This window comes from Fringilla coelebs, assembly GCF_963513975.1.
Source record: "Fringilla coelebs genome assembly, chromosome: 27".
NCBI classification, from domain to species: Eukaryota; Metazoa; Chordata; class Aves; order Passeriformes; family Fringillidae; genus Fringilla; species Fringilla coelebs.
In genome coordinates this window covers 3,197,803-3,223,529 of record NC_140053.1, presented here as the reverse complement: position 1 = coordinate 3,223,529, position 25,727 = coordinate 3,197,803, and the positions used below count along the sequence as shown (strand labels likewise).

General features: G+C 45.0%; 1 protein-coding gene across 2 annotated transcripts in view; it reads right to left on the bottom strand.

Moving 5' to 3' along the window:
- The window catches only part of ATP6V0A1 (ATPase H+ transporting V0 subunit a1), a 31,556-nt gene that overhangs the window by 5,605 nt on the left and 224 nt on the right, over positions 1-25,727 (bottom strand). The window contains exons 2-20 of one of the 2 annotated variants that reach the window (XM_084222374.1): positions 25,523-25,664; positions 25,344-25,422; positions 24,368-24,465; positions 23,727-23,855; positions 19,360-19,463; positions 17,605-17,731; positions 15,030-15,112; positions 14,323-14,416; positions 12,839-13,051; positions 12,100-12,250; positions 11,720-11,859; positions 10,223-10,380; positions 9,132-9,222; positions 8,262-8,380; positions 7,764-7,980; positions 7,081-7,188; positions 4,183-4,290; positions 1,708-1,825; positions 577-748 (exon numbers count right to left, since the gene is read on the bottom strand). In XM_084222374.1, the coding sequence (XP_084078500.1) occupies positions 577-748; positions 1,708-1,825; positions 4,183-4,290; positions 7,081-7,188; positions 7,764-7,980; positions 8,262-8,380; positions 9,132-9,222; positions 10,223-10,380; positions 11,720-11,859; positions 12,100-12,250; positions 12,839-13,051; positions 14,323-14,416; positions 15,030-15,112; positions 17,605-17,731; positions 19,360-19,463; positions 23,727-23,855; positions 24,368-24,465; positions 25,344-25,422; positions 25,523-25,639 (2,426 nt within the window). In that variant the 5' untranslated portion in view covers positions 25,640-25,664. The remainder of the gene's footprint in view (positions 1-576; positions 749-1,707; positions 1,826-4,182; positions 4,291-7,080; positions 7,189-7,763; positions 7,981-8,261; positions 8,381-9,131; positions 9,223-10,222; positions 10,381-11,719; positions 11,860-12,099; positions 12,251-12,838; positions 13,052-14,322; positions 14,417-15,029; positions 15,113-17,604; positions 17,732-19,359; positions 19,464-23,726; positions 23,856-24,367; positions 24,466-25,343; positions 25,423-25,522; positions 25,665-25,727) is intronic. The other variant, XM_084222375.1, reaches the window with a different exon arrangement.

The following is a 25,727-nucleotide window of genomic DNA, read 5'->3' as shown; positions in this document are numbered from 1 at the left end:
AAGCTCTTGAATATTTTCCATACTTGGGAGCAGAGGAATTCCTTCTGCTTTGCTGGCTGCATACACAGGAGCTCAATGATGACAGGAAAAGGCCTGCAAAAGCAAATTCTAAAAGCAAAACCAGTAAAAACTCACAGCCATCCCAAAGTACCCCAAGGACAGAAGGCAGAGCAACTCCTGTCCAGGGCAAGGTTTTACAGCAATGAACAGAGAAGGAACTTACAGTCAGTGGCTATTGCACACAAACAACAACAAACACAGGAAGCAGGGAAAAGAATAAGAAATGGAACAAGAAAGTTCTGGTGGAAGCCACAAAGCAGCACACTGCTCCAGCAGCACAGCCTCCCCAGTCCCTGCTCCCAAAGCTGTAGGCCCTAAGCTTTCATCTTTCAGTGCTTATTTCTAAGCTTTAAACAACACCTGTGGGGAGGTGTTTTACTACCAACAGAATTGAAATCTCTGACCCTTTTTAAGACTTTCTGCCTTCTAGAAGATGGCATTTCTGCCCAGTACAGATGACATCAGTTTTCTTGGTATGAAGAGCTCCCCAAGGGTGTGGATGTGGCAGTAACTCACCAGTGCAAGCGCAGGGCGTGCAGGAAGGCTGAGAGCCCCTCCATGACCAGCAGAATGGCCACTGTCAGCGTGGCAAAAGCTGCAAAGATGAAGAAGAGGCCCAAGCCTCCCCCCAGGCTCCTCACGCTGAGGCCGATGTGGATCACCATGGTCCAGAGCACCTCTGAGAGCTCTGCAGAGAAAGAGGACAGGGTCAGCTCAGCAGGACAGGGGGTGCTCACTGGGAAAGGAAAAACAAGTCAAGCACAGCCCAGCTACAGTGAGGTGGAAACTGAAGAGGGACAAGAGCTTTTGCAGCCAAGTGTGTCAGGACATTGCCTCCAGCTGCCACACAGGGCAGGGCAGAGTCCTTGCTCAGCAGCTCTCTGCTTTATCCTGTGATTTTAACTCCACTCCTCCCATTCAGCAGAGTGTGGGTGCAGACCCTGGTGCAGGAGCTCATTCTTCCTGGGTAATGCATGTGTCCACATTTCTCTTCCCAGAGAAAAGCAAGGCACAATTCTTCCCAAGGATTTCTGAGATTCACATTCTCTGAACCTCAGAGAAAGGGAAAGCACAATTCTTATCTCACTTGCTGTGCCAAAGCAGAATGCAATATGGAGATTATTTACCCAAAGTGATGGTGGTTTGTTTCCTTGGTGTGTCAGGGTCAGGTGTGTAGCAGAGAAAAGCAAGGCACAATTCTTCCCAAGAATATTCCTATCTCATTTGCTGTGCCTGTGTTTGTGCCACAGCAGAATGCAATATGGAGATTGTTTACCCACAGTGATGGTGTTTTGTTTCCCTGCCCTGCCAGGGCCAGGGGTGTGTGTGTGTGTGTGTGTGTCAGGACTGTCACTGATTCTGTGCAGTGTGTGCAGAGCTGAGTGCTGGGCACGCTCAGTTTAGAAATGTATATAATGTATATAATATAGTATAATAAATGTATAATAAATTAATTATTTAGCCTTCTGATATCTATGGAATCATCATTCTCTCTCCCTCATCAATGTCAGAGAAGCTTTAATTAGTAATAACTGCACACCCAGCACTGTGCCAGGGGAGCCCTGGGAGGCCTCTTGTGCTGCTGGCTCCCAGCTGAGAGGACAGACAGACAGACAGACAGAGGGCAGCTCCCAGAGGGACACTCACGTGCGTGGGCCAGGCTGAGGGCCCAGAGGCGCAGGTAGGAGGCTGTGTTGGAGATGCAGCCCAGGCAGTACTCGATGGTGTGGATGGCCTGGTACACCACGGTGTCCCCAAAGTCAAACTGCAAAGGAACAGAGCAGAGGGGAGCTGGGAGCATGGGCTGGCTGGGGACAGGGGCAGGGGGCTGCTGCTGTCACCAGGGACACTGTGTGTGACACTGCACACTGACACTGTCTTCTCCTGGTTTAGCACGCCAGGGCCACCAATGAAAAGTGAAACTTGTCTCGACAGGTTTTGCAGAATGACAAATGCTGTGATGTGAATATTGTTTTCTTATTTTGCCAGTGAGAGTCAGATATTCCAAATTCATCCATGGGCTTAGCCAGGAAAAGACTGTTCAGCAGAAGGTGGTGCTGCTGTGCACTCCCTGGAAACCCAGAGGTGCTGCTGCAGGAAGGAGGCAGTGCCCCAAGCTGTGCTGTGTGTGCCTCTGCTACAGGAGCAACAGGAGCATTCTGCAAGACATGAACCTGCCCTTTTTGAAAGCAAAAATAATGCATGAAGCTACCCTGAAGAAGTCACATCTGTGTACCATTTCATTGGCAAAGCCTCTGTGCTTTGGTAATTTTCTGCAATAATAAAAGAATTTACAAGGAAGTCTGCCATGTAGGGCAGTTTCTTATCCTGCAGCTTGGGAAAGCATTCCCTGCAGTTTGGATTTAATCCATGCTTCAGAAACTGCTCAGATTTAAGTGAACATGATGTTTTAAATACATCCAGTGACTAACGCTCTAGGCATGCACACAAAGCTATTTATATTCTTAATTCTCCCCTAGAATATCCAAGGCAATAAATATTTCCAACAATTCTGTTAAATTAGCTGTCAAAATCCTAATCCTTTCTCCACAGAACGTAAGCTGTGAAGTTTTTCACTAAAAGCTGCCCCAGCCAACAGTTCCAGCTCCGGACACAGGAGGCAGGAGGGAATGTGGGAAATGTTTAAACAATGACCTTTCAAAGCTGAGTGCAACTGCCAGGGACAGCAACCACCGAGCCAGGAGTGGGAGCACTGGGATTGCTGTGGGACAGTCTTTGTGGGCTGACACATTTTCCCCAGGTTCAGGAGACACCAGAACATGAACCCCATGCCCTCCCCTTCCCCCTGTTCCACACAGGCCTGTGCACAGCAGAGCTCTGAGCAAACCACTCTCAGCACAATTTTCAGCAGCAGTGCCCTGGTCAAGCTGCTCTGATTTCATGCCATTTGTATTTTTTTTTTTTTTTGGTAATAAAATTGGTTACCTGATAGTGCTGAAACCTACACTCAATTCTGCATCAGTATTAACTCCCCAGTTTTTTAATTCTTGTTACAAGTGCTTATGAATGAGCAGTTTCTCAGAACAGAGCTTCTCTGGCCAGTTCAGTTTCTTGAACTACATGAAACTGGACTGGTTGTGCTGCATTTGCTCTCTGGGTCAACCAGCATCATCCTTAACATGGCAGATAGTTTGTGGGAAGAAATCTCTTTCAACAGTTTGCTGCAGCACAGAATTAAGAAAGCCACAAGACAAAAAAGCCTCATAAAAAAGCTGAGGCTTCTTTGGAGGCTCAAAAGTGAAAACTTTTCAGTTTCAGACCTCCAGCTGAACAGTTTCCCAGGTAACTGGGAACAATCTGCAGACAGGGGATCAGACAGACAAGCTGTAGAGATGAAGTCATTCAAGGTCTGTGGATGTATGTGTGTATGAATTAAAAATGGCCTGTAACATAAAACCAGCAAGATCTTTTGGAAAACAAGATGCTGTGACATAACAAGTTCCATTCAGCACGTTTGACACCAATGGGAAATGGCCCAGGTACACATGAAGGCAAAGCTGCTGTGCTCTTACCACCTCGTCCTCTGTAGGCTTGAAAACACAAATTCACATTTAGTGCAGGGTTTGGATCACATGAATCATGAACACATTCAGCAATTCCCTCCTATGCAGGCCACAGAAAGCAGTAATACATCCCATGCACTGCAGAGGCAGGATCTGCTGCAGTCCTTCAGAGGCATCAGAAAACATCAGAAAACTCCCCAACTGCCTGAGATCCACTGGTTTTCTCCTCTCCCAGAGGAAAGGGAAGTAATTAATATTACCCCCAGCAGTCAAAATGAATAAATAATGAAAATTTCAGTGCTGCAGAAATAGAGCCCCTGAATTTCCACTGGCATGGGAGAAGCAGATGTGGCACCTGGGAGTGCTGTGCACCCCTGAGTTGATGACACCCTGGGGACAAATAGAGCCACATCTCCCAGGATATATAAATTTCTGGAGTCCTGGGAGTAACCAAGAGACAGTGAGTGAGAAAACTGCTAGGAACACACTTCACTGGGAACGTTGCTGTTTTAAACAGCATGGAAGCAATAAATCCAGTCCCAGTGAGCTCATCCTGCTGCCTGCAGTGCCCTGAGAGCGAGGATGCTCAGGTGCTTACCTCTTCCCCCTCCTCAGAATGGGTAGATAACTGGTCATGTTGAATGATCTCAGCATCCTCCTCTGTTGGGCCATTGCCCACCCGGATCCCACCAAAGTTGTGCGTGCCCTGACACATGCAGAAAAGAAAGAGCAAAGTGTTGTTTGGGTTTTAGTGCAAAAGTGCAGGTTTCTCATGACTCCATGTGCAGCAGCAGCTCACAGAGGAAAACAAAATATTAAATATTAAGGCCCAGATTAAGGCAGGTACAATTCTATTTCCCAGCTTGGATGGGAAAGGTGCTGATTCCTGCTGGGGCTGGGGAAAAACAAAAAAAAAGTCTGTCTGAGTGAATCCTTGGTACATTTCTACAGTGTAACTGCAACCATGAGGACAGTAAAGGCACACCTCTCAGAGGACATTTGCTAGCCCCACATCCTGCCCAGCATGGACACAGCACTGCTGGGTGCTGGAGCAGGTCATGGAGCTGAAGACACTAACACAAACACACACACAATTGTTCCCACCAGCCTCAGGCACACCAACACTGCATGGAAAACCAGAACTTCCCCTGCTTGGAAACTCTATGCTATGCAAGCAGGTCCTTTTAGAGACATTTGTTCTGACATTCAGCATCTGATCCTCAGCTGCACCTCCAGGACTCCAAAGGGGAAAGAACAAACACAGACTGAGCTGAAACGCTGAAACTGGGAGCAGCTCCCACCTGACCCCTGAGTCTGACCCCAAGAGAGACAAACTACAACACCACAGACAGAAATAAACCCTGTGCCCAGCTTCAGCACTGTCCTGGTCACCTGTGACACAGATGTGACCTGACTTGCCACATCTGGACTGCAGAAGTCCAGGGATGCCCAAGCAGATGAAAGAGGCTGAAGATCCCATGACCTGGTGCCTGCACAGACCAGAACAGCTTCTCTGAGTTGTTCTACCTCCTCTGTCCTTAGAAGCCTACTTTTATTTTAGGCTGAATTATAAATATGCTCAAAACACCAGATATGAATTAGAGATTTTGCCAAGTTTCTAAAAACAAATTAGCTAGGTGTTTATACTCTGAAAACAGCAATAAAATTTTAAAACCCCGTCATATTAACAACTAAAACAATGCTTTTGTTAGGATTTTCAGTATCTCTGAAACACCACAAGTCACTCGTGACTGCTGTCAATATTCTATTTATGTATTTCTAGCCTGTGTTAACTTGCACTTGAGCAGCCTTTCCCTCACACTCGACTCGTGTCCATTCCCTGTAACCCAGCCAACCTAAACACAGCTCCAACAGCTCCAATTGTTTACTTGATCCTTCTAAGCACCCTTCACACAAGGCCTCCCCTCACAGCTTCCTGATGGAGATGCATTTCATACACTGGATGGATCCTGCACAAAAGACCCATTTTTATTTCTGACATTTCTGGGAGGAGACCACAATGTCATAAGAGAACCAGCTGACATGTCTCTCCCAGCACCTCTGGCACCTGGAGAGCATGATGGGCTTCACAGCTCCTAGTCAGCCAGGCAGATTCAGAACTAAAAGGCAGCTGAAATAGGGGAAAGGACTAAGTTCTGGGGCTGCCACAATCCTCAGCAGAAAGCTTTGGCAGCAAAGAGCCATCTGTAAACTTAGAAACATGTAAGTCAAAACAACTGCCACCAAGAAGCTTGTATGTGCACAACCATTTTATAATAATTTCAGGTCAAAGCATGTACAGGACAGATGTGTCACAAATCCAGTGATTACTGACATGGAGTTGCTGGAGGCCATCACATCACTGTGTGTTTGGGAACACATAATGCAAACAGAAATGCTGCACTGAGAAGAATCCTAATCTGTCTTAAACAAATACACAAGCAGAAGAAAAAAAGGGAATTTAACAGGGGGAGATGTGGTAGCAGGAAATCCTGTGCTGCTCTGAAGGTTGGATTCAGCAGCACTCCTGCAAGGAAGTGTCTCTGTGCACGCACAACTACCATCCTCCAGCCTGGGTGTTCATCCAGAATGTATCAATTTGGCTAAACTTTGCTCTTTCCAAGAGAAAGTGTTTTTTCACCCTAAAGGTGCACTTGCCATTCCCTTATGAAATTCAGATACATTCCATGCTCCCTCGATAATAACCAGACACAAAGCCAACTCCCATCTGCAATGCATCAGGCGAGTTTGAAGTGCACTCACTGTTGCAGCCGCTGCTGCCTCGAGCGCCTGCGCGTTCGTGCTGCCCTGGGCCTCCTCGGGCTGCCCTTCCTGGGGGTGGATGCAAGAAGAGAGAGGGGAGGAGGAAGAAAACAAAAAGAGAAAGGGAAACGAATGGAGGGGACATGGGAGGATGAAAGGTGGTCAGAGAAGGGAGAGGGAGTGTCTGTAACTGAGCTGATCTTTGACGCGCTGCACATCCTCGCAGCGCCACGTTCCTGCATCTCACACACAGCTACAGTGCAGCTGGAAACCTACAGAGCACCCAGCAGAAAACCTCTCACATCAGTCTCTAAGTCTCTTTTGGGTTTTTTTAACCATCCAAGCTGCTTTAACAAAGGTGGCTGAGAAATCTGCCAGCCAATTCCATCTCTGTTTCCCACTGCCAGCTTAGACCAGCCACAGAAGTGCATCCAGCAGCCAGTGAGGCTGTTCCTAAACCAGCTACCAAAGCCCAAGCCAGAGACACTGTTCTGATCATTACCAACAAAAGGGGTTTTTAAAAGCAGGTTTGATGCTGGATCCAGATCTGGGAAGCAGGCAGGCAACACTCTGTCTCCAGTAACACCCACCTGCTGGTATGCCCAGGAATATGCAAAAACACTTTACAGGTTTCAATGCAGTGTCAACCCATGAATCCAAGCTCAGGATGGAGAATACAGCTTTTCAACCATAAACAGCATTCATATGTAAAATATAAAAGGGAATCACCCACCAAGTGTTTTCTCCTTAGGTACTGCTGGCGAAGGACCAGGGGTTTGGCCACCAGCATCCACGGCACACACAGCAAGGCCACCACCACGAGGAAGCACTGGAGCCCTTTCTGCAAAAGAAACAAATCTCAGGTAATTCAGCTGCAGCCCCTGCTCAAACACACACAGAACCCAGCAAGAATGGCTGAATTCCCAGCTTGTGGATGCTCCTCTACCTCTCTCTCTTCTGGGAACAGCAATTAAGTACTTAATGCCTGCAGCTGCCACCTCTGACTGAGCACAGCATTTAATGCTGAGACTGGGTTAGACTGGGGAAAAATCTGAAAGATCCTGCAGAAAATGAGAATTTGGCAGATGTCTGATACTGCTGGGAGGAAACAGAGTTGGTGTCTGAGATAAGCTGAGAGGAATCAATTACAGACATGGGACAATATTCCTAATTGCTTTCCACAATTAATCAGGATCCACAGGTTCTGAAGCCACAGCTGACTTACGGTCAGACAAATAAAATTTCCTGGTATAGAGATTATTCCTTCCTTCTTCAACATTACAGAGTATCAGCCTTCAGAAATGCTCTGTCACAGTGGAAAGATGTTTCATGCTTGATTTCACAATTATGACAAGGTCAATGAAACACTGCAGTACCACGAAGCATCTCTGATTCTGTTCTAGCAAGAGCACTCACCTGCCCACTATAAAGCATCTTATTACTGGTGTCCTCATAGGAGAACAGAAACATATTGATAAAGTGTATTAAGAGGCTTGGTGCTTCCTTGGATGTGTGAGCATCATAGGCTGTCCACTTGTAAAATATGAGAATAACAAGGTATCCAAAGAGGGAGGACATGAAAATCATTTCTGGGATAAATCCAAGGTATATGTTCAGTGGCTTCTTAAAATAGCTACAGGGAAGAAAAATAAAAGAAAGTTTGTATTAGATTTGGTTAGAATTAGGGCAAAAGCTTTTAATAAGAGTGTGAAGAGAGTGGAGGGGCTCAGCAGCTCGACAACAGCTGGGCCTGGAGCACAGGAACTGCCTGACAGGTACAGCTCCACAAACAGCCAGAGACAACTGCACTGCACCTTCCATCAGGAGGTGAGGGCTGACAGGTATCCCAAACCACACAACCCCCAAAGCCATTCCACTGCCCCCACCATGAGAAAACCAGAGCAAAGCACTTACATGTGGTTGAGGAGACTCAACGCCACACCAAAGAGCATCTGGAAAATGCCAAGAATCACAGACATCTTCATCTTAAAGGAATTGAGGAAAGCCAGCTTATTGCTGGCAATATTCCAGATCTGTGAAAAACAACATCTAGTCAGATAGCAGGGAAAGGAAAACAGGAGGAGGAAAACACTCCCTTTAAGCTAAACAGTATGAACCAGTCAGGAAGTGTGAGGCTGAAAAAGCAGGTTTTTAAAGATGTGTTTTGTTTATAGATGTCTTTTGGGGAAATGAGCAGACAAGCTTTCAGCTGGGAACAGCCTGACAGTAATTGAGCCCACCACTGAGCAGGAATCAAACCTGTTTTCATGGTACCTCAAAGGTGCAGGAGAAAAGAGGCTGTATCCTAAACAGAGAGAATACTATTATCCATTTAAAGGAACAATTACAGACAGCTCTGATTGCCTGCACTTTGTGGAACCCACACAAGGGTTGTCATATATTACAAGCAGAGTTAAGAGCAGAGGTGTTGATGCAGGCAGGTATAAAGTGACAGAATTACTGGGAAATGTAGATTTCCAAGGGTGACTGAAAAAAGGGATTAACAACTTTCCCAAAGGTAAAAAAGTGACTTTCAAGGCTAATCAGATTTGATTAAAGCACTGCAGGTTAGGAAGGGTGAGAGCAGCCTTTAATGGACCTCAGAACAAGGGTCTCTAGCCCAAATTTGGCATCTCAGTAGGAATTCTATTTTTCAGGAGCATGGACTTGCTAAGGGAATGGCTGGGCTGGGGGATCTTTCACAGAACAGTGAACAGGTACTTTTCTTTCTGCTGACACAGAGGATTTTGCCCAAAAGCCTGCAGAGGAAGGATGAGCTCTTACTGGGTCAATGCCAAATGGGTAGGGCCCACCAAACACCCCTGGGATGGCAGGATCCAGCTGCAGCAGGGGAGTGGTCTCCAGCAAAGCATCTCTGTTTGGGAACAAGATTAAACAAACATCAACAACAGCAATGCCACCCTCCTTCTGTAAAAACTAACAACATTCTTCCCTTGTGAGAGCAAGGAATAGTTTAAATTGAGAGAGCTTCAAGGTTGTAGAACCTGGATGGTTCTAGAGATTTTCCCAAATGAATAAAACCCTGTTTCTTGAGCTTTTACTCTGTCACAAGGAAGACAGGTTCAGGGGACAGGAATCTTGAAATGTCTGTGGGGAAATAGATGAGAAACTAAATCTTTGTAAGTTTTCTGTGAAAAAAAAAAGCCATTTTCAGTCTTGGCATATTTACACCCCTCTTCCAAATCTAGAGGTCAGAAATTTTTGCTTTCCTGAGCTGGAAGGACAATGGGGAAGGACAAGTGACCTGCTTCTCACTGTGTGTCCCAGATTGCAGGGCAAGATGTATTCTATTTGCCATCTGTGTCAAGTGGGCAGTTTGCCTTATCTCTTCCACACCCAATCCTCCCCCTGCTGATAACAGACTATTGAATGTCCCTGCATGGCTGATAAGAGCCACAGCATCCCACTGGGAGATGTGAGCCCAGAGGGAGGAGCCAAGCATTCCTACCCAGATATAATCTGGAGATTCTGACACACCAGCATGGTTTCCCAGTGGATTTCCAGAGGAACAGCAGCTGCCTCTTCTTCCCCTGGATCTTCAGAGGCAGACTGCACCTTTCTCCAGGATCCCTGCTCCAGCAGAACCACCCCTGGCACTGCAGGAGGACTGAGCCACAATTCCAATGGCCCTGCTGCCAATACCCACAGGGTGTCAGGCTGAGTTCTGACTCTGTCAGTGTTGGTTTAGTTTACTGCATTGTTTATTTTATCTTTTTATTTTCTTCCCTATTAAAGAACTGTTATTCCTGCTCCCATATTTTTTGCCTGAGAGCCCCTTAATTTAAAATTTATAGCAATTTGGAGGGAGGGGTTTACATTCTCCATTTCAGGGGAGAAATCTGAAATTTACTCACGACCAGTTGGCTTTATTGAACATGGGCCTGACACTCCAGGAGGAACCAAACATGTTGAGGGATTTGGAGAAGCAGTCATTGTAGATGAGTCCTGTGTAGGTGGAGAACAGCCCCATCAGCAGGATGATGTATCGACCACTGAACACCATGTTGAACATCTGGTGTAAAAACCAAAAAAGGAACAAAAATTCCATGAGAACAGGAAATGTTGGAAACTTGGATGCTGAGAACTTTAAATTTTCTGTGCTGAAAGGCACTGACCCACAAGAGAACATTGCATTTGGCATGGGGCTGTGGTGAAGGCTTCCAAAATTGATTGATAGCACTGGGATTACGGGTGTGGAGTTAGTTAGAAGTGTGTAATACCATAGGGTTTTAGAATATAGTAATAAATATGAAGCAAGATGGAGGTTTTAGGGTGGAGACCGGTTGTTCTTCTTTACCTTCTTCTTCCTTCATGGGTTTGGGTGGCATTTTGTAACTGGACAGGAAAGTCCACAGAGCAGGCTTTGAGGGATCAGTTATTGGGTTAAAAGGGAAAATAATCCAGGTGTCATTTCTTAATTGGATAGTTTAGTCTTAAAAGACCTTGTAACCAGAGAGAGTTGGCCATTTTGTGCCTGGTTAAGGAAAAACTGCAGAACTCACTGCTGTGAGACTGTAACATTGATAAGGAACAATCAACACCTGAGTCTGAACATGAACTATTGTCTCAAGTGCCTTCAATCCTGACCTCGATGGAGGTAGAAAAAACAAGCAGAGAACCAACAAGGGAAGGTCACTCCTAAAGCCAAACCAGGGAAATCAGTCTGTTGTGGGACAAACATTGGCCACATGAGCCAAGAGCCCAAAATCTCTGTTTCCCCTTGGCAGGGATTAAGGGTGCAAGAGGGAGCAGAGCAGCACAGATAATGAGGATAAAGGGGCAGTATGGATCTCCACAGGGGACCCAGGATAGCTGGAGAGGACAAACTGCACTGCACAGCCTGATGCAACTCCCAGCTGGCAGCATGACTTTGGAACCAGGAGCACAGACCCTGCCAGTCTCCTCCAGCCCTGCCAGTGAATCTTAACTCTGGTTCAGCTCCTGTCAGCCCTGAGCCAGCAAAACCAACCTTGAGCAGCAAATAGGAAAAACACCAGGGATGGGATATAAACTACAGCAACTGGGAGTTTTGCAGTGCCTACATCCCACTATGATCCAGCTAAATTTGGGGTGATTTGTTCACCTATTACACTTGATAATTTCCTTCAGACAACTGAAATTAATAATTTCTTATAAAGATACAAAAGGAAAAATACAGGGAACTCAATACTTTTATGAAATTACACTACTCTGTGTGTGTGTGTTCTTCAGGCTTCCCAGCTTGTCACGTGCTTCAAAAATTCCAAAGGAGGAGTAATGGGCATTGTCAACTCAAAGGGAAAAGGATGGGAGTAAACCAAGCTGCAACTCTTTGTTTGAAATGCAGAGCTCAGCACGAGCTGCCACTTTACCTCATTGTCACTCTTCTGGGACAGAATCCTGCTTTCCCTCACCACCATCCAGACAGCAATCAGAGTCATCAGGATTCCATGGCCAAAATCCCCAAACATCACAGCAAACAGGAATGGGAAGGTGATGATGGTATAGGGTGCTGTAAGGGAAAAGACAACATTCCCAGGGCACTGTGTGTTAGTCAGCCCAGATTCACCACGGGGCAGTTCAGGCAATTTAGCAAATATCATTCCCCAGCTTCCCCTCTGCTACTGAAAGCTGATGAGTCCCTACTAGAATTCTCTATTAGAGATTTCCACACAGGATAAGCAATACAGATAAACATCACAACTAAAAAATTTGAGACAGAAGTCTTGGACTTTTCTGCATCTGAATTTACCTGGATTTATTTCCCGATATGTCCCAATGCCATAAGCATCAACAATGTTTTGAAAGCCAGAAGTAAACTTGTTAGTTTTGTTGTATGTGGGTGGGGTCTGATTGGTTTGCATCCTGTTTAAAATAGATGGGACAGTGGATCCGCTGTGCTCCTGTTTGAGAAAAACAAAGGGAAGATCAGCAAACCCACCCTCAGAGCATTGGAGGATGAAGTCCAACAGAGCTGTCCCCACTGGCATTTGGAAAACTGCAAGCTTGAGTGTTTGCAGTGTGCTTGCACAATGAGACACTGCAGCAGCTCAGGAAGGCTGCCAGGATTCCACTGCTCTCCACTTTGTGTAGCAGGAGTAAAGGTGAACGCTGTCTGTGTAGGACAGGCAAGAAAACAAAAAGCAAGTGGAAGAACTTTAAGAAACCAAACTCTCTTGACTATCTGAGCAGAGGGTGAGTTTGCCAACATCCTGGAGAGCTCCTCTATCCACACACCAGGACTACAGAGCCCAGCCAGGGCAACTAAGCCTCACACACAGTAAAATCCTCACCATTCCAGCATTCACCTGAACTGTAATCTTCACACAATGTCTTTATTCCTTGTTCTATCTCTAAGTCATCATTCCTGCATGCTAAATAAACTGTCCTCTGTGATTCCAGCAGCCCAAGGGGATGGTGCTCAGAGGCTCACACAACAGACAAGGCAATGAACAGTGAAGCCATGTGGTGCTGCCACAGCACCTACTCACAGTGCCTCTCCTGAGAGCAAACTGGATGGAATCCAGGTCAGCAACAGGACACCACACTTCAGCAATCAAGCACTTCTGTGTCACATCGATGTTGCACAGGTTCAGGGTGTGGTAAATGGCCTTCATCTTCCTCACTTTGATGAACCACACCCGGATGTTTTTAGCAGCTGCCTGCAGAACCCTCTGCCGGTGATCCTCAGTTTGGTTCAGCACCTTTCAGACAAGCAGGAGAAAGATGAGGCCAAATCATGGACCAAAGATCAAAGTGCACCAACAAGAGAAGCCTTTCCCACAGAGGATGAATGACCCCCACCCCATGCCTGCAGTCTGTGATGTAGTAATTAGCCCCCACAGTAATTAGCTCTGCTGAAAAGCTCAAGGGCTTTTTCCAGGGACACCTTCTGATTATTTTCCTCTACCAGCTCCAAGGCCAGTGGTTGTTTAAAACAATTAACTGTGCCAAGATCACAGGGAACAGTATTACCTCCACCCAGGTTAAAAGAGCAGAGAAGAGCTCTGCAAGTAAAGGGTGTGCTGCCTTGAAAAAACACACTCATTACCCTGAAAGATTTGTTTACTGAAGGGAAAAGGAGAAAGTGTTTCCTACTGAGGGTGTTTTCCAACTGGAACATATCAAACTCAGGCCAAGTCAGATTTCCAGAGTGGAAAGTCTTAGACTGCAGGGAAAGTGAGGACAGAAGGCACATGCAGCTTACAGCAGTTACATTGCTTCTGAGTTCCTCTCTACTTTAAAATATTTTTTGAGCTACACTGCACAACTCCCTGCTTGAGACAGTTTCTGTATCAAATAAGTAGGTCAAATTCAACCCTTTTTCCTTTTAGTTTCGGAACCTTTTCTCATTTTTTTGTCTCAAATCCCTTAAATCTTTCTACCTTATCACATACTGCCTTTCTTCCTTGAAGCAAGCACCAGGTATTTCAGAGGTGGCACACATGAGATCTGGGTACTAATTACATTTTACCAACACTTAGGCAGCTGCACAAGAGATTAGTTGTAAAGCAGAAGCTCTTCAGGACAGCACAACATGAAAATATAAAGACAGGCAGAAAAAGGAAGAGCTAAATTAATGTTAGCATTGCTGCATCTCAGCTTGAAAAAAGTTTAAATGTTTTCAAAGTACTTGCAGATGAAGCAGGCAGTTACACAACATGCTCTGTGGGATCTCCCTACACAAGTTCCTCTTTTCTCCCTGGTATGGAGTTCTCTGTAATTATTTGAGAAAGACCAAACCACCCATCCCAAATCCTGACACAGAAACAACTGAGCAGTCCCCAAACACCTCTCTTGCACTGCTGGTCTCGAGCTACCTGAAGGTGAAAACGTGGTCATGTCATAGGGGCAAAGATCCTCCTGTTTTAACAGGATCCAAAGTTTCTCAATATAAGTTTCAACCACATTATTAAAAAAAAAAAAAAAAAAAGAAAGAAAAACAAAGAAAGGTCATTGGCCCCAGTTATTTTACCATCTGAAGATCATCAATTCTGGTGTTGACACCAGAAGCCATTTCCTTCCTCTCCTGAGGTGTTTCTGGGCAGGGGTAGAGGGAGGCCCGGAACCTGGAAGACAGGGAAGCACCTCAGTGACAGTGATGGAAATAAAATCAATCACTCAGGGGTGAGCCAGAGGCACCTTGAGAGAAGTTTCTGATCAGCAGAGACTGTCAAGCAGAGCTCCAGCCCTACATCAAAGGCAAGCAGAAGTGCTTCAGGCCAAAGCAGAAGCTGAGTGCTAAAGAAAACAGAAGTGGGAGAGAATCCTCTGCTCCCTGTGCTCCCAGTGTCTCCAGGCACTGTCACGAGGCTGGGCAGCCATCCAGCTGAGGGGGGATGCTGCCACACCAGTGCAACTGCTGATAGAAGCAGTCACTGTTGTCTCCACTGTGAGAATATCCCACTGATGTCCATCAGGCCTGTCTCAGAAATCACCAATGCCTTGGTTTTTTGCATTCCCTAGCACAGCAGTTGTGTACTTTGAGCATTACAGGCTGGGGAGTGGCAAGTGTGACTGTAAAATGTGTTTCAGTTACTTATGGCACATTTAATTTGCTGTCTAAATATCTGCTCCTGCAGCCACTGTGAAACAGAGAGTTGAGAAATATTGATATAAAGCCATGGCAGTGTGTTTCAAACAATTGAGAGCTGCCCAGCTCTCAATTACAGACTTTCATACCCTTCACAGATCTTCTTGACTCTGTTCTTCAGCTGGTCACCTTGGAAGAAGATGATAAATACAGACTTGTGCACGTAATCCCCCTAGAACAAAGGAAAGAATTGTAGAAATCAGCATTGGCTAATTACCAGCATTCTAATTTTCCTTTCACTGAGTCTGTCTATCAGAGCTCAGATATGCACAGCAGGTCAAGAAATGTTCCTGATTAACACTGAACAGTCACAAGGAGAGCAATTTTCTCAGCCTCAGTACGGAATACTTGCACTGTATTTGTGTTCACTGAAGCAAAATGCCCCAGGTTATCCATTATTGATTCTATACAATACAGTAAATGGGAAAACCTGGTAAGATCTCCAAAAGCAACAAAGATTTTATCAGCAAACAAAGATTTTATCAGCAGACAGCTCACCTACAGAATCAAGCCAAAAGAGTGAATGAAGATTTTAAAAAAGTGGATTTTAACCAGTGTGGTTCCCAGGGAGGCCAGAGGCACATTCCTTACACAGCTGTGTCCGTGGGGGCAGCCAGGGCCCCTTTCCTGCATTTGTTGACAAGTTATTGTTCTACCTTACTTAGGAAATTTTAACATAATGTTTCAAGAATAATTGCATTAGGTGTAACCCTCAATTTAAGGAAGTTCTGCACAATAAGAACAAAGTCTCTCCTAGCAGACTGATGATTCCACAGGTCAGCTACCAGTGGTTGGTGGGACAAGGGAACACATCAGCCTCACGTGAGAAGGAGAGGCTGTTACTGAGCTTCACCTCCTGGCTCTGTGCTCCAGGGCAGCCCTTCACTAGGTAAGGGTGCCCCAAGTTTGGGCAGTGCCCACTGGTTTGAGCACAGAAGACATTGGATGTAAAACCAGGCCAAATCACAACATTTATTATTTATTCCTATAGTAATGTGAACGAATCTAAGGTGGATGTTTAAACTATTGATTAGTGAATCATGAAAAAAAAAAGGTTCAAGTTCAGAGAAACGAGCTACACACTGCCCATGTCCCAAGGAGCATCTCCCACAAAGAATCACTACTCATTGCAGTTTGGGCCAGAGAAGTCACTAGGCCCTGCTGCAGGGCATGTTTTGAGTTGTTTTCCTCCTCCCAAAAGCACTCCCCATCCAGCCTCCTATTTTTATTTTAATGAAACAGGAAAACATTTGTTGATGAAGCCCAAAGGCTGCAGCAGGTGCTAGGATGGACCTCACTGAGGAACAGTGTGGAAGAGGTTTTACAGTGACTTCTGTGAGCCAGAGAGAAGTTTGAGAAGAGGATCCACGTTTACCCCTGAAAGAATTTCCCACCGAGGTTGTTGACATAGAAACCAAGAAAGAAAGAAGGATAAATAAGAGAAACCTGCAAGTGTCTTTTCCAATGAGCACTTTGTTTCTGGTGACCAGTGAGTAAACTTATGAATTTTGTAAGAATGAATAAAAAGCATGCATTTGAAGCCTTCTGAAAATGGAATGTATTGCTCTGTGTTATTGTCATATTTTCTGAAAAATCCCTTTGCCAGGATTTCATCTCCTGGGAAGGTGAGAAGCCTCACAGAAAAATGAGAACCATATTTATCTGATTGCTTCTCCTGTGTTTTGCTGCTTTGGAATGTGGTTTGGACATTGTTTACCAACAGGTGCATGTTTGATTAGTTTCATGTGAATTGTTTTTACCCCCTGTGATGATTTTTCATTATCATTGTTGTTAAGACTTCTGTAAGTATCCTTTCTGTTTTCTTTAGTGTAATTTTAGTATAAAATTTCTTTTATATAATATCATAAAATAATACATTAGCCTTCTAAAAACATGGGAGTCAGATTCTCATCTCTCCCCTCGTTGGAGTTGCTTGCAAATTCAACAGTGTTGTCTCTGTCTCAACTTCAACAGGACAGAGGCTTCTATCTGAAGATCCTCCTGTGTTTAGATGTTGTTTAGCTGCAGCAGGAACTCTGTCCTAGGGTGACATTATGATGTTTGTGTCCCCATTAGTGTGCTCTCTTTATGCTGGATATTATGTTCTGTGCCTTCAAGACTGGCTCTGAAGAGTGAAAGTTTTGTTTTGTTTGGTTATCAGCCTGCTCCCCCACTGCTGACAGGACACAGAGATGGGGCAGTACATAGTGCTGCTTTTGCTTTTTGCTTGGCTTTCTGCTTTTTGCTTTCCTCTTGCTCTTGCTTTTTGCTTCTGCTCATTAGTTAGTTCAGCTAAGCAGTCTGAATTTTTCCCTGGACTGTTTTTCCTTTCCCTTTTTTGGAACCACTCAAGCCTGCCCCGGACTGCGACCTGGGAACACCGAGAGTTTGCACCTTGTGGCTGCAGCAGCTGCCCCAGAGCTGGAGGGACTGATAACAGAGCAACCACCCCCAAGAGAGACTTTCTGAATTTGTCATCTGGTATTGTTCATTTTGTGTGTTGGGGTTGCTTTGCCTGCTAAAGAAACAGGTTCTTTCCACTTCTCTTGAGGAATCCTTCCTGAACCAGTTGGGAGGAGGGGCCATGTGGGTTTGCTTTCTGGAGGGGCTCCCTTTTGGAGGTTTTCTCCCAATTTTGCCCTAAAGCAGGACCAGCTCCCTTACCGTGACGGGGTCCTCCAGGGGGTTCTCGATCTCGGCCTGGCGCAGGAAGACGTTCCCGCGGCACACGCGCCACAGCATCCGCTCGAAGGTGGGGATGCGCTCGCGGTTGATCACGCCAGCCACAAACCTGCAAGGGGACAGCACGGCCTGAGGGGCTGCACCTGAGCCCCCCACAGCCAGCACAGCTGGAAACTGGGGGCTAGCACCACAATGAAAGCCATAAAAATCTTGTTTTAACGTTAGTTCTTGAGGAGGGCTGTCGCATTAGTATTTTCTGAAAAATGCCTTTGGCCAGGATTTTTCTCCTGGGAAGCTGAGAAGCTTCAGAGAAAAAGGAAAACAATTGACTGATTTGCTTCTCCTATGTTTTCCTTCTTTGGAATGTGTTTGGGGATTGTTTACCCACAGGTGATTGTTTCATCAGTTTCATGTGAATTGTTTTGAATTATTGGCCAATCAGGGCCAAGCTGTGTCGGGGCTCTGGAGAGAGTCATGAGTTTTCATTATTATCTTTTACCCTTCTGTAAGTGTCCTTTCTGTATTCTTTAGTATAATATAGTATAGCATTCTTTAATATAATATAGTATCATAAAACAATAAATTAGCCTTCTGAGAGCATGGAGTCACATTCATCATTCCTTCCCTCATCTGTGGGCAACACAAATACAATAGAGGGCAACGAGGCTGGTGAGGGGCTTGGAACACAAACCCTGGGAGGAAGAGCTGAGGGAGCTGGGGGTGTTCAGCCTGGAGAAAAGGAGACTCAGAGGTGACCTTATCACTCTCTGCAACTCCCTGAAGGATAGTTGTAGTCAGGTGGGGGTTGGTCTCTTTCTCCAGGCAGCAACTGCCAGAACGAGTCTCAAGCTATGACAAGGGAAATATAGATTAGATATCAGGAAAAAGTTTTTTACAGAAAGAGTGATAAAGTTCTGGAATGTTCTGCCCGGGGAGGTGGTGGAGTCACCATCCCTAGGTGTGTTTAACAAAGCCTGGATGTGGCACTGGTGCCAGGGTTGAGTTGAGGTGTCAGGGAATGGGTTGGACTCGATGATCTTGAAGGTCTCTTCCAACCCAGTGGTTCTATTAATTCTGTTCTGTTAATTCTGTGTATTTAGAAAAATGAAAGGTCCTCTAAATACACAGAGCTAACACACAGCAAAACAACTGCACTACAGCACAGGCTCTGTTTTTTAACAGAATGAAATAATATTTTAAAAATACATAAATCACTTCTTATGGGAGATATTTAGATACACAGTTTCTAGCCTTAATTCCCCTACAGTTCTGGGACATTGGCTGCAAGAGTTACAGCAGCCATGGCTGGCAGTGACCTGGGCTCATACTTAGACCTCACTGGACCAAACCCCATGTCCAGATAAAGTATTCCACACGTACAAGGAAGCCTGGAAGCAGCTGATAAAGAGGATGTAGAACTATACAGTTATTTCAGATCATTATGTGCCACAGCAGTTACAACTTTCAACAAAGCTCTGAGATCTCAGAATGTCTGAGGAAAGAAACAGATAGGCTTACACAGAACAAACTGGGTTAACTGTTTGGTGAAGAGAGAAACTTGTGAAGCACAAACATGAACTGGGAAGTGAATACAGGCAGGAAAAGAGCAGAGAGCACCAGACAGCTTTAGATCAGCTTTCATCTGCTTGGTGTGGAAAATTTCCACAGCTGTGCTCAAAGCATTGCTGCTTCCAAGGGCTGATAATCCCCAATCCAGCAATCCTGAACTGCAATTACCCGAGTCGGAGCGGGGCACCTCTTCCCATCTCACTTGGCTCCAGCAGTGAAGAGGATTCCTCCAACAGGTCTGGATCCGCCATCTGCTGATGATGCAATTCAGCCTGAATTCACAAATCAATTAATATCTAATGAAACCAGTTAGTGGCATGCAGGGAATGAGGAGCCAGGAGATAGTTGTGAGAGACGGAGAAAGAAAAGAAGAAAGGAAAGGAAAGAAAAGAAGAGCAAATGTAAGGCAGCAAAAAGAGGAACAAGATGACAGAAAAGACAGCAAGACTCACACATGGAAGGAGAAAAACAAGAGGAAAAATGGAATGGCTCAGCAGGGCTTCCATACAAGAAAGGCTTGAGGATTGTTGCAACAAAGGGGCTGGGAGATACATAAGTCTGAAGAAAGGCAGAATTTAAAAAATAATTTCAAGTTTTAAACACCAGCGATGTTCCCAAGAACCATTTTTAATGGCACAAACCAGAGAAACACACTTGACTCATGTATTTCCCCAGATATTAAATTAATTTGTCCTTATTCACTGTATGGTTCACCATCAGACACAAACACTGCTCAGAGCAGAATGGCAACATGGCTCATCTCTTGGCCATCAGGGCACTAAAACAGGACACTTTTACACTGTCCTTCTCTGCAACCAATTTGCAGGCTAAAATTCTTAGGAATATACCTTGCAAGTGTCAGAAATTCAGGTCAAAGATGCTCAAATCATATCCTCTTGTGCACCCTCTTCACACTTGTTCAACCCCGCCTCACATTCAGTTCTACCTCTGCAGCTTATAAAATGAAATGCCAAAGATTACAGTTCCTGAGCACAACCAGAGGGCCAAAGTCTACCCTCTGTGGAATGCAGGAGTTCCTTCCCACTAAACCACCAAGGGAACTTATTAAATCACACTGGAAGGCAGAGTTTGACCCAAGGACACATCACATCCACACACACACACACACAGAGCACAGCCTTGCAAAACCTGTGGCAAGTGAAGTGACTTAGCCCCAATCTCTGTACCTGGGCAACACTTGTGTCAGAGTGAAAATCTCCCCAACACTTCACCTGCTTGTCAAATCAAAGTGTTTGCCATATACAAGAGAGTTTTTGCAAGGCTGACACCAAAAGCAGCTCAACTGCTTGTACACACACTTGCTGCAGCTTGGGATGTTACATGAGGGAGGGAGCCCTTCACTCAGCTTGGAAAGGCAACACAGGAATTCCTGATCCTTTCAACTTTAAGGCAACTTGTTGCAACATCAAAAACTGAATGGAAATTCAGTTCATAGAGAACACAACTAAAATAAGAAAGTTTGGTACCTGAAAATGAAACACACAGACCAAACATCTCAGTGACTGTTTGACATCTCGATTTCAGGATGTTGAAGAACAGTAAGTTACAATTGTTAGAGGCTTGTATTGTATTTCCAGTAACCAAGACACTGTTTGTGGTAATCTTTTGTGATGTGCAGCACATTTTAGCAGATGACTCATGAAAAAGGAAGGACAATGTGACACCTTTGGATATGCCTCACCTGAGAGAGAATTTGTCATATATGTTTAAAATTAGCTTGGCCCACTTGGGCTCTGTGTCCTTTATTCAGGACAAGTCCTGCTTAGAATTACAAAGCAAAACAATTTAAAATAAATGTGGATTAGACTGTTTAACTAAAAGAAAACGTTCTTTTTCAAGGATTATTTGCATTACAAACTCCACAATTCTTAAATTCCTTTCTCAACAACTCTGATTTGATGAGCACAACAGTTCTAGAAAGGAAATGACACAGCAACAGCAGCTCTGCAGCAGGAAGGATAATTAAAGCACTACTGGGGGATTTAACAGAAGTAAAAAATTGAGACTATGTGGAAATGGAAGAACTATCCAGTTCCAGTGCAGGAAAACAGGATTCTGGGAAATCTACTTTGAATATGAGTTTTTGCCAGTAGTGAGTGATATGCCAGAGTTATTGTTTTTCACTAGATGAGGTCATTCAGGATTGGAATATCCCAAGCATTTCCATGACAGTAATCAAGAAGCATAATACAAGAGCTTTCATAATTAAACATTTTTAAATTGCTTATTGATCCCCTGATCAGCATCCAGATCAGCACCTTTAATCTCAAAAAAGGTTCATTTTCTCCACTGATGATTGCAGTCCTGCCCTGTGACAGTTCTGGATGCCCAGTGCAAACCCATACAATTCAAGCCCCTTCCAGGTCACAAACAGGACAAAAATCAACGTTCACAAGAACGAAAAAGGATTCATGTCACCATCTATTAACCCAGAGCCAGACAGAAGTGACAGATGCAAAGCAAACAGAGAAAAGCAGATGGCAGAAGAGTCAGAGGGAGGAAGAAGGGACTGCATGCCATTAACCGTTACTTTTCCAGTCTTCTTTTACGCTCACACTCTAGGCAAAGCTCTCAGAGAAATCTCTCCAGCTCATATGGCTCTTCATAAGCAAGGACAAGAAGACTGAGAAAAGGAGCATAATCATCAACATGGTGTGTTGGAACAAGAAATGGCTGCTTGGGCTGGAATGGTCACAGGAAGAACAAGGGGATATTTTGCCACCCTCCCTCCCACCGTGTTCAAACTCTGGAGAGCAAAAGCCAAGCATGAAGGAATTGGAGAGTCAGCCATTTCTTGTGCAACTCATTACTATGAATAACACAGTCTTAATTACAAGTTATTGTAGTCTTCAAGTGTTGAAAGTGCTGTGCAAGGGCAGCATGGAGGAAGTTGGCCACTCCTGGATGGTGAGCAGAGGCAGCTCTGGGCTGCTCAGGCTCCCCCCAGCACAGAAAGCTGAGACAGGTTAAAACTGTCCACACTTACATTTTGCTGAACATCACCTGTGAGCTGTTCTGTTTGCTTTTATGTAGAGCAGCACATGTTATTTGGTGTGTTTTGTTTTATTACTACAGAAAACTGTTAAGAAAGAAAAGCAAGACATATCTAAGCTTTCTATGGCTGGTTTGTGTAAGGCTGTGGGTGACCTGCCATGGACTGTTTAGAAAATTGATTTTGATCTTTAAATTTAGCTTGATCCCACCACAGTGGGCAGAGAGGACAGTAATGAACAAGGCCATGCTGGATGGGGCTTGGAGCAACCTGATCTGGTAGAAGGTGTCCCTGCCCATGGCAGGGGGTGGATGGGGGTGAGCTTTAAGGTCCTTCCCACCCCAAACCAGTTTGGGATTCATTCTCAATACAGAAGTGCTCAGCACTTGGTTTTACATGACACTCAGAACAGGCAGTGCTACTTTAACACAGCAAAGCAGTGGATTATCAGGTTAATCCTGTTTGTCCAAGGGACACTTGTGAGTGAACATCCAACACTCGAAGACAAGGGATTTTTTGTACTGAAATCAACCCCACAGCCCAGCAGCCCTCACACCAGCAGCACTATCTGTGTCAGCAGTGACTATGACTGGCACAGGACCAACCTTAGTGCCTGAACAGGCAACACCTTGTGCCAAAACAACAAAAAACAAACTGTTAGATAAATGGCCTGAAGTGTGCAGGAGTCCAGCTCCCCTGGACAATAGCCCTTGTAAACAGCAGGAGCCATTTCCGTTAAGAATTCTTTGATCAAATCCTGAGATTAGAGGAAACAGGACATCTACTCAGCAAAACCATGTCCTGAAAAACACACAGGAGCTCTCTGAGAGAACTGCCAAGACTCTTGAGATACTTCAGCTTTACAAGGAAGGGTTATGTCTTCTCCCAAGCAGGATTTATGTCAGTGCCATGAATGACATTGGAGAAGCTGCTCTCAGGTCCAGTGGAAGTTGCCAGTTCCTGGCCCAGATGGTATTTGACAAAATGTCCAACACTTTAAATGTCAGCTTTGCTCCACAAATGACCTCTGAAAGCTTCAGGGTTTGATCAAAGGTTCTATTAATTAATTTTTTTATCTATTACTTCAGTGGACTTTGTATTGTGACCCTGATGAGTCTCCACATAGCACTTTAAAGGCTGAAGAGAAATTCAGCTCCATTTTAAAGTCCTCTGCACATGCACCAAAGAAATCTGACCCACTGGGGACAGTGCTCCCTATAGCACCAAATTTTGGGGCTGCTGAGGTGCTTTCAAAACTACTCACATCTTCATTATTTTACACCATTTTTAGACAAACCATTGCTTAACTAGAACAAACCCAAATCAGCATTGTGGGAGGTAAATCATGGGTAGTTATGTGTACTGCATGAAAAATGGAAAACAACTTGTGCAGCTTCCTCAAACAAAGCATAAAATGACCCTGCTGTCCAAAACAGCAACTAAAATATTTTTGAGAATAAAAATGGTAATTTCTATGAGAAGAACCAGCATCCCACGTGTTAAACCCCACTGGTATTCTGACCTCATCAAAAAACTGCTGAGTTTTACGCAGAATAAACTTTAATTCTGTCAGCTCCAAGAAGTTTCTCTTCAGAGCCTCCTGGTTGGTGTTGATTTCTTTAAGCTCATTTTCAATTTTCTCAAAGTTTGCCTGGAAGATGTGAAAAGGAGAAAGAAAAAGGACTTAATTCCATAATTAAGTGCCATTCAGTTTGTCAGCACACAGAGGCAAGTGAGATGCTTCACATCCCCACCCAATGTGCATTTCACAGGTTTTACAGGATTTACAGGTGCATCTCCAGCCTGCTGTGGCACAGATCCACATCTGCAGGCAGCTGCAGACTTCTCACACTCAGCCAGACTTTCATGGACTGGATTGATAGAGTTTATTCAAATCAATATAACTGTGATCAACTTTATGACCCACCACCACAAACCATGTGGTTCCAGCAGTTTTTGGCTCATTTCAGTGGTGAAATTCCTACTGAGGACTCTCACTTGTGTATTTGGACAATGTGAGCTGGCAGAGCTGCTTCCAGGGACAGCTGGAGACTGAGCTAATGTCCCCCTGCCACTAAATCCTGCAAGTATCAACCCACAGGGACAATTTCCCCTCTTTCCATCCAGAGTGAAATGCTAGTTTAACTCTTAACACTTCATTACCTCCAGGTCAATCATGTCACGTGGAAAAGGCACCTCTGGGTTTTCACCAGTGTCCATGATAGGAATATTTGCCTTTTTAATCTCCTTCTCCACAAACCCTGCAGAGACAGCATTCAAAGTGTTAATTACAGACAGCAGCTGATTCCTTCACCTCCTATTCCAAGGGGTCTGTTTTGGCCAGAGTTATTTTTCCAGGGGGAGGTGAATCCCTGGAGGCAGTGAGCCCTGCCTGTGCCCTCACCCCCGTGAAAAATATGTATTTTATGATTGGCTTTTTGCAAATATTAAAATGATTATTATATGTGTTGTGTTAGAAAGTGATGCTGTATTAATTCTCTTAAGTAGTGTGGTAAATATAATTTTAAGTTATTAAAAAAAAGTTAAAATAGAAACTATGCTGTGTGGGATATTTTTTTAAAGAAAGGACTTGCACCGAGCTAGCAGCTACAGGACACCTGAATCTTTCAGAGAAAGAGAATTTATTGCTCTCTAATCAGAAGAAATTAACTTCTTCCCGCCTCAAAGGTGTCTTAGGATTCAGAGGAAGAAGCTGACACTGCCCAGACAGAATCCTGGGTTTGAATGGAATTGATGCATCATGTGTGAGGTGTATGAATATGCAACAGGCTGTTGCTTTTAAGGGTTAATCCTCTGTTAACGTGGAGCCTTTTTCAGACTTATTTTGCCCAGAAAAAGGTGCCTGGACTCTTTGTTTTTATTGTCTCACAATTTCCTAAATCCTAATTGTCCAAATTTTTATTATTCCAATTATATTGCTATTTTTATAACTATTAAACTTTAAAAATTTTAAAAACAAGTGACTGGCGTTTTTCACACCCCTCTGCTCTGTTCCAAACGCTGCCCTGCATCTTCAGCCTGCCTTCAGCGTTTGGTTGGTTTTTTTTTTTTTAATTATTTTTATTTTTTAACCAAAAGCTGCAGAGTCAGAACCACATCCACCCCAACGGGAACGTACGGAGCTTCCGGTCCATCTCCTCGCACCTCCGGACCTCATTGACGAATTTACGGTGGAACACGTTCACGTCGGGGTTCAGCTGCAGGGAGAGACACGGCACTCAGCGAACGCCCACCCCACCGGTCCCGGTCCCGGTGCCGGGGCGCTCCCGGTGCCGCCACCGCCGCGGGGACACTCACGTCGCGGAACTGGACCTTGCCCAGCTCGCCCAGCTCGCTGACACAGCAGTAGGCGGCCTCGGACTGCAGGAACAGCTGCGCCAGGGTCATCTCCTCGCTGCGGAACAGCTCCCCCATGGCGGCGCCGCTCCCGCCGCGGCCTCTGCGGAGATGGGTCGTGAGAACCGGCCCGGGGGTACGGACCGAGGCCTTCCCGCCTCCGCGC